Below are 7759 nucleotides of genomic sequence, written 5' to 3'. Positions count from 1 at the left end.
AGCAGGGTCTCTCTATATCAGTGCATCTCCATCAAAAAGAGGCCAACATACACTTAGTCCTGGAAATGGATCAAATGAGAGTGTGGTCTGAACTCATATCCCTCCTGAAAGAAGCAATGGTATCATCCTCGAATCTCATAGTAAGCAGGGAAAATGCATAGGAAGTTCTCCTTTGTCTCCATTGCTACCAGTGTGCATAGCCTGCAAATCTTCTACTCTTTCCTCTTCCGCGAGAATTCCCTGGATTGGATTGACCGCCTTGGTCGTATTTCTTCTTGCGGCGGCAATCTCTTTCATGGTGTCCAAACTTATGACAAAAGTTGCTTTGAATGTTTGACATGTTGTTGGACGCATTCCCTTGTCCTTGGAATCTTCCTCAGTTGGAATGATTTCCTCTTTGCTGATGCTGATGTTGCTGAGGATGATCCTGCTAGAATGATCTACCTCCGCCTCTGCCTCTGCTTCTATCTAAAGCTGTGAATGCTTGATCATTGGAATGACCTTTGCGTGCATGAATGGCTTGTGTCCTGAGTTCTTCACCAAGTAACACTGATTGAAGCTCTTTGAGTGTCGGAATTTGCCGTTGGATGGCAATACTCTAGACTAGATTCTCGTATCCCACTCCTAGTCCATTCAGGATGACTTGAACCATATTTGCTCAGTTCATGGTCTCTCATACTGCTGCTTCAAGTTGATTGTTGTAATATTTGATCCTGAGTACACATAGGCTTGGAGATGCTGCTGTCGATTGAGGTCCCTGAGACTAGGAGCTTGGGTGCAGTCCGTGGAGGGCTGATGGAGCCGATTGCAGCCCTTGTAGTAGTGCTCAGGGTAAGGGCAGCTGCAGCCTTTGTCTTTGCTAGTGCCTTTGTTGAGCTGGTGGTGTTATGTAGATTGGAGACGAGCCCATTGTTGGGATTTGGATGTGGCTGGAGCTTCAAGTAGCTCTTTGGAGCCACCGTGAGTCATGGATGCTTTGGAGCACCGTAGGTAGTCATGCTTGGTCGTGGGAGTAGGAGCATCCCACCGCAGGTCGTTGTAGAAGCAAGGTGAAGAAGCCGGTCGGCTCTTGTAGGCAGTTGAAGAAGCTAAGGATAGCCGTCTTGACTCCCTATTTCTCTCTTTCTCAAAAAGATCTATCTTGAAAAAACTCTCAAAGGATTTCAATGAAATCTCTCAAGGAATGAATCGGAAAGAATAGATGGAATTCTTTCAAACAAATGGAAATCTCTCATGAATGAACTCTCACAAGAATCTCTCACGATGAGTGGAATACTCTAGTTTCTCTCATCAAAGCGATGACAATGGATGGAAACTTTTCAAATGGACAAAAATTCTATCATTCAACGAAAGTGAAAGAATGAACACAAGATCGCTCAAGAACTCTCTATCGCTCAATCTCTCACACTCTCTCGTACAGATCGCAATGCCTCAGCAGAAGGCAAGGGAGCTCTGATACCATGACAGAGGAGGAAAGGGACAGAAGAGGAGGCCTCCTTTTCTACCCCTCTCCTCCTCCTTCCTCTTTTCCCCTTCATGATTCCTCTCCATCCTATTATCCCCTTCATGGATATACTCCCCCTTCTTCTTCTTCATATAAACCCAAAAAAGCAATTATGAAAAAGACGATGAAAAATAGACACAAAACTCACCTTGAATACTTAATGGAGTTATTTTTTGGCAATTAGGAGCCTCTCCACAACTGATGCAACCATTTTCCTCAAACTAAGTAGTTTCCTTACCTTCTTCAAGTTCCAAGCATGAAAGAGAGGGAAGGAAGAAAATAGAAAGGGGGCTCAAAGGAACGACGAAGGGGGAGAAGAGTAAAGAGAGGGAGAATGGAGCAAGGAGGGAAGGGAGAGAAGCGTCGAGAAGAGGAGTTTAAAGAGGAGGCCTCCTTTTATCTCCCTCTCCTCTTCCGTCCCTTCTTCCTCTCCCTCCTCTTGTCCCCTTCATATTCCTCCTCCCACTTCTCTTTGTTTGAAACTTAGAAACGTGCAAGCATGAAAGAGAGGAATGCAAACATAGATGCAAAACTCACCTTTAACACTTGAAGAGAAGAGAGGAGACATTTTTCCATAGTGGGATCCACATCTATCTAGTTAGGCAGGTAGCATTGTGCCATGAAATGAAATACCTCCTTCTCCTTGAGCCACGTGTCATGTTTTTTTCCCCAATTCTCACGCTTTTTTCCCGTCTTATGAATTCTGAATGGCAAAAAAGTGCAACTGTCTCTCTCTCTCTTAGAGCGTGTCATTCACCATCTCTTGACACTGGATCTCTCTTTTCCATTCACCATCCCTTGAGTTCGACACGTTCTCATTATGGCCATGTCCCCTCTTGCTCTTCTTCCCCATTTTCTTGTGGCCCTCGCCATTGCCATAGCTCTGTGGCCTTTTCCTGTCTACTCTGCTCAGTGCTACAGTGCCTTCCCTCCATGTCTACTTAGGCATGTCCCTTGACTCCAACATCTTCCATGATGACCCTTCGGGCTTCAACGCCCTCGAGCAGGTAATCTTCTACCTTCCCTTTCCCATACTCTCAGCACCTTTTCTGCTTCTGTCCCCTTGATTTTCCTTTGGATTTTCTTTTATGCACAACACAGTATTTGTAGGCGGTCAGCTTATATCTTTCCAAGTCCATCATCGGGTTTATTCATGTTTTCCTAGAGGAAGGATTTCTTTCTACGCATTATGAGAAAATTTGTAGAAAAATAGCTTATATGCGCTAAGAGAGACATCCCAACAGCTAAACATGACTCCCTTATGCATGGATTCATCTTTCGCAAACACAACTTTGACTCGTCCCTACAGAATAGTAGTTAGCTATCTGTTGTAAAGAGATCTCTTCTATAGTAGCAAATACCAAGATTTCGGAACTCTTCCGATTTGATTCTTGATCTACCTGTAAGATCTGTCTTAAAATGCACGGTTTATCTTTTGTTGGGGTAAGATTTTACCTCATGATGTCTGTTGGAAAATAGATTTCACCATGAGATGTGTCTTTTCGAAGCCAATGCGTCGTAGGAAGCTTGCCACTCACCAAGCGAGCTCTAGTGTGAGGCTAAGGAACACCCTAGTTGCAGATCGGGGCTTGCATACATATGCCTCCCCTGCCAGGATCTCCCTACGTATTTTATGGGATAGATATCGAGAACTATGAGCTCAACACCTTTGCCAATGCAACAAGGTACACCTCTTTCAACTATACCTCATGATACATACATCACTGCACACTAGAGGAACTTAAGGTATGGCTTGTTTGCTGCCATTCTCATTGTCTTCCATTATGCATGAACCTGGCTTCTAGCTTTTGTAGTTGCTGGATTGATCCTTGAGCTCCTATGTGCTTTTGGCTTCATTAGTATGACATGGAGTATTTCTACAAGCTTTGGAGGGCAATTCTTCCCACGAATTCTAGTTCTCTACAACTCTTGAAGTTGGGCCTAACGTTTGAACTTTGCTACACCTGTGGCATGATTGGTAAGGTTCTCTGAGGTTCCTCTTCAATACAATAGAGTCTAATCATTTTGTGCTTATAGCGATGATAATTGCAGGGGACTTTGGCCAAATGAAGGATTCAAACAACACGCTTCAGCATTATGTCCAAAGTAAGCGGCACTAAGGTAGACCCTTTTGGTCATGGGAACTTTTGAAGCACTGCATCGACTCATTTGGAGAGCGTGCATCCAATCTCGGTGCAGCTATTGTAGGAAAATGAAAGCCGATAAATGGGTAGCAGTGAAGCCTCTTCCTAATGCATTTGTGATCAACTTGGCGGATCAAATACAAGTACTAATGTGAGAGACTGGTATTAAAGCCAGACTCAAGCCAGATTGGACTTATGGTGAGACTTACTAACTCTCTCTCTCTCAATCTCTCTCGATCTCTGTCTTACATGTTATAGCTCTTATTACAGATCTTGACCAACGGAATATGCAGAAGCATCGAGCATAGGGTGGTGACGAACTTCGACAGGCCGAGGTGTTCAGTAGCTTGCTTCTTTGGACCGGCAGAAGAAACCCAGATGGCTCCTCTGTCGAGGCTGGTGATTGAGAAGCGTTCGGCGCTCTACAAGGAAGTCATCTTTGGAGAGTATGTCAAGCACTACTATAGCAGAGAGATACTACCCAACAGAGGTGCTTTGGATTTTGCAAAAGCAACATGAAATCTACCAAACGTCTGTTTAATTAGATTGTAATGAAGAAAGTAGTAAACTTAGACGAGATTCAATATAAAAACTATTGTATTTTATTTTTTGTAGATCCATGACGAAAATCGTAAATTTAGACGTGTCTTTATTTGTACTTGTGTGTGTGTGTGTGTAAGAGTAAGGGAGAAGGGGGGGGGGGGGGAGAGAGAGAGAGAGAGAGAGAGAGAGAGAGAGAGCACAAGGAGGCACTAGCTTCCTCTTAGGCACTTTAATGTCCCATGTCACATAGGTATGTATTGTGCGTTTGGGAAGAATAAATTGGTAATGCAAAATTGCCTTTAATATCAAGTTCTTGGTGTAGAGCTATGGCTAAGCCACATGGCAAGCGAAAAGTGATAGGAGGTAGCATTACATGGACCACTGCCATCTTCAGCAGAGAAATGAAAACTAGTCTCTAATGGGGTGGAGACAGGCTTACAATCCTCCATTTGAAATCTCTGTAGAAGTTGCCCAATATACTGTGACATCACAATTCCCCCCTCAGATCGAGCAAATTGAATGTCGAAATAGTAGTGCAACTAGCCAAGATCAGTCATGGTAAAAGACTACTGTAATTCCCACTTGAAATCTGCAATTTTCTCGGGATGTGGCCCAAAGAATCATATCATCCACATAGAGGATCAAAATCAACAAATCTGCCCCCCTCTTGCGGTTATATAAAGTCACCTCTGTAGGACTATTCTGAAAGCCAAGGCTGAGCAAATGAGTGTGATCCTGTCATACCAAGCCCTGGGTGCCTGCTTCAATCCATAAAAGGCTTTCTTAAGCTGGCATACCTTGTGTTCAGACCCTTCAACGTCAAAGCCTGGAGGTTGAGCAACATAGACTTCCTCTGCCAAAAGACCATTGAGAAATGCTGTCTTTATATCCAACTGATACACCTCCCAATTATTGTGGGCAGCCAGAGCAATAACACATCTAATGGTGGTGATGCGTGAAGTGGGAGCAAAGGTCTCCTCATAATCAATGCCCTCTTTCTGAGCATAGCCTTTGGCCACAAGACGGGCTTTGTACCTGTCAACTGAACCATCAACTTTTCTTTTCACCTTGTAGACCCACTTAGTCCCTACTGCATGTTTGCCTGCAGGCAAGTCACATAACTCCCATGTTTTGTTTGCATGAATGGAGTCCAATTCATCTTGCATGGCCGTCATCCACAATTCATTTGAGAAGGCATCTCTGTGACAAACAGGCTCCTCATCACATGCTGTAGCAATCAATGCATGAGCAACCGAGTTTGCCAAATCTCTTTTGGCTGCAGCTCTCGTACGGGCCTGCAAAGGAGCATCAAGTTTGTTGTCCTTCAGAGTGTTAAAGAGCCATTTAGGTGCTCTTTTGGGATGTCTAATATTAGCCAATTCCTACTCTATTGGCTCTTCCACAATGTCCTCAGTAGCACGTGGCATTTGTGTCAAAACATGTGGCTGTCCCGTCTGTGTAGCAGGCTGTAAATGAGCAATAGGTGGAGGAGCATAACCCTCTGGTGCATCATCTGAGGCATCAGATCCAAGCAATGGCACAAGACTATCAAAAATATCTGAGACACCAAGTGTAGACTACATTTTGCAGTCCCGCAAGGGCATGGAAGATGTCTCATCAAAGATGACATCTCTATTGACAATCACCCTCCTGTTGGAAGGCTCATAAAGCTTGTAGCCCTTACTCTCTGCATTGTATCCCAAAAATATACATTTTATAGCCTTATCATCCAGCTTTGTCTGCCTCTGTGAAGGCACATGTGCATAGGCCAAACACTCAAAAGTACGCATATGAGAAATGGTTGGCTTGTGTCCTTTCCAAGCCTCATAGGGTGTGATTGTTTTCAATGCTTTGGTGGGGCTCCTGTTGATAACATAATTGGCACACATCACTGCATCCAACCAAAACATATTGGGAAAATTCTTTCCCGCAAGCATACACCTGGCCATTTCCATAATGGTCTTATTCTTTCTCTTAGCAACTCCATTCTGCTGAGGAGTGTAAGGCACTGTACACTCATGATGAATACCACGGGCTGTGATGCAATCCTTAAATTCCTTTGACATATATTCACCACCTCTGTTTGATCTCATGTGAGCTATCTTCAAGCTTGAATCATTTTCAGCCAAGGCAATGAAATGCTTGAAGCAGATAAACACCTCTGACTTGGACTTCAATGCAAAGATCCAAGTGTACCTGGTAAAGTCATCAATGAATGTCACAAAATAATAGAAGCCTCCAACTGAAGCAGCCCGCATGGGACCACACATCATAGTGAATCAGGAACAGCTTGTGTGATGCCCCAACTCTACCATCTTTAGGTATGGCATAGCGGTGCACCTTGCCAAGCAAGCAAGCTTCACAGACATGCTTATGAGGCATCTGCATCTGTGGCATATCCTCAACCATTGTAGGCAACCTTACCAAGGCATTAAAGTTGAGATGCCCAAACCTCTCATGCCACAAATAAGTGTTAGGCAAAACATCTGCATCAACTGCATGAGCATCATGAGCTGAACTGTCACTGCATCTATCATATGCATCCAGGCTGTACAAGCCCCCCTGAAGAGCACCAGTCAATACAATAGCATCGGCATGACAAGTCATAGACTGCACACCTATGCCCATCAAAGACAATCCGAAATCCACATGTAGCTATGGCTGAAATAGAAATCAGATTTTTTCGTATGCCTGGCACATACAAGACATTCTCCAGAGTGACAACATTGCCTGCAACTGATGTAATAGCCACTTGCCCAATGCCCTTAACCACATATGATGCATTGTTGGCATGTCATGGAACACCCCTTTGGGGCATTAGCAAGAGAAGTAAACAAAGTTTTAGAGGAGGTAATGTGCTTAGAAGCACCACTGTCAAAGAACCATGTAAAAGCTGAAGCTGCCATACAAGCATCTAAACCTATATCATGCACTGAAGGATTGTAATGACATTGGACAATGAAGCCCTAAGACTGCTTTCTGGCAAAATTAGCATGCTCATGTGTGTTTGCATCAGTGCCAGAGGTAGTTGTGACTGAAAGTCCAGTGTCTTTCTTCTTCTTTTCAGAAGCAATCCTCTTCCTACATTCAGCAATTTCATGGCTCGGCTTCCTGCAATAATTGCACCTCTTTTTCTTCTTCTGATCACCCTGAGAGGATGAAGAAGAAGGCTGATTATTTGCTGTATTTTTAGGGGTAGCTTTTTGAAATTTCCCCTTATTCCTGTCATTGGCTGCAAATGCTTGATCTGAGTGCATATTGGCATTCCGATTCACACGGCTCTGCTCCTCCTGCAATAGAAGTGCAACCAACTGAGAAAAGGAATAGTAGTTGGCTTTGCCCATGGCAACCAACCTCAAGGTAGTAGCAAAATCTTGGTAAGAGTCAGGCAACCCATCCAATGTGCCTGATACAATCTGTGAGTCAGGGATGTCCTCATCAATATTAGCCAATTGCTCCTTTAAATCTTGGATAGCTGTAAGATATGCATCCATGTTATCACCCTCATTCATATGAGTATCCTTCAACTGCTTGCGGAGATAGGCAACACGGGCCTCATTGCGTACCT

The 7759-nt window shown here is 43.9% G+C and overlaps 1 protein-coding gene across 1 annotated transcript; it reads left to right on the top strand.

The window, feature by feature from the left end:
* The first annotated feature begins 2330 nt into the window (after positions 1-2330).
* On the top strand, positions 2331-4173 carry LOC147897356 (feruloyl CoA ortho-hydroxylase F6H1-1-like). The gene is made up of 4 exons (XM_087380924.1): positions 2331-2511; positions 3557-3610; positions 3704-3791; positions 3919-4173. The coding sequence occupies exons 1-4, from the start codon at positions 2477-2479 to the stop codon at positions 4165-4167; spliced, it is 426 nt and encodes a 141-aa protein (XP_087237050.1). The 5' UTR covers positions 2331-2476; the 3' UTR covers positions 4168-4173.
* The last annotated feature ends 3586 nt before the right edge of the window (positions 4174-7759 follow it).

Source organism: Dipteris shenzhenensis, chromosome 10 (assembly GCF_047967505.1).
Source record: "Dipteris shenzhenensis isolate YYH24624 ecotype China chromosome 10, Dip_SZ_1.0, whole genome shotgun sequence".
Classification (NCBI taxonomy): Eukaryota; Viridiplantae; Streptophyta; class Polypodiopsida; order Gleicheniales; family Dipteridaceae; genus Dipteris; species Dipteris shenzhenensis.
The sequence above is the reverse complement of the archived record's forward strand: the minus strand, read 5'-3'. Positions and strand labels throughout refer to the sequence as shown.

Coding starts and splice junctions, on each gene's coding strand:
- LOC147897356 (XM_087380924.1), top strand. CDS start 2,477: ATGATGACCCTTCGGGCTTCAACGCCCTCGAGCAG. Junction 2,512..3,556: donor GCTTCAACGCCCTCGAGCAG/GTAATCTTCTAC, acceptor TGATAATTGCAG/GGGACTTTGGCCAAATGAAG. Junction 3,611..3,703: donor GCTTCAGCATTATGTCCAAA/GTAAGCGGCACT, acceptor ATCTCGGTGCAG/CTATTGTAGGAAAATGAAAG.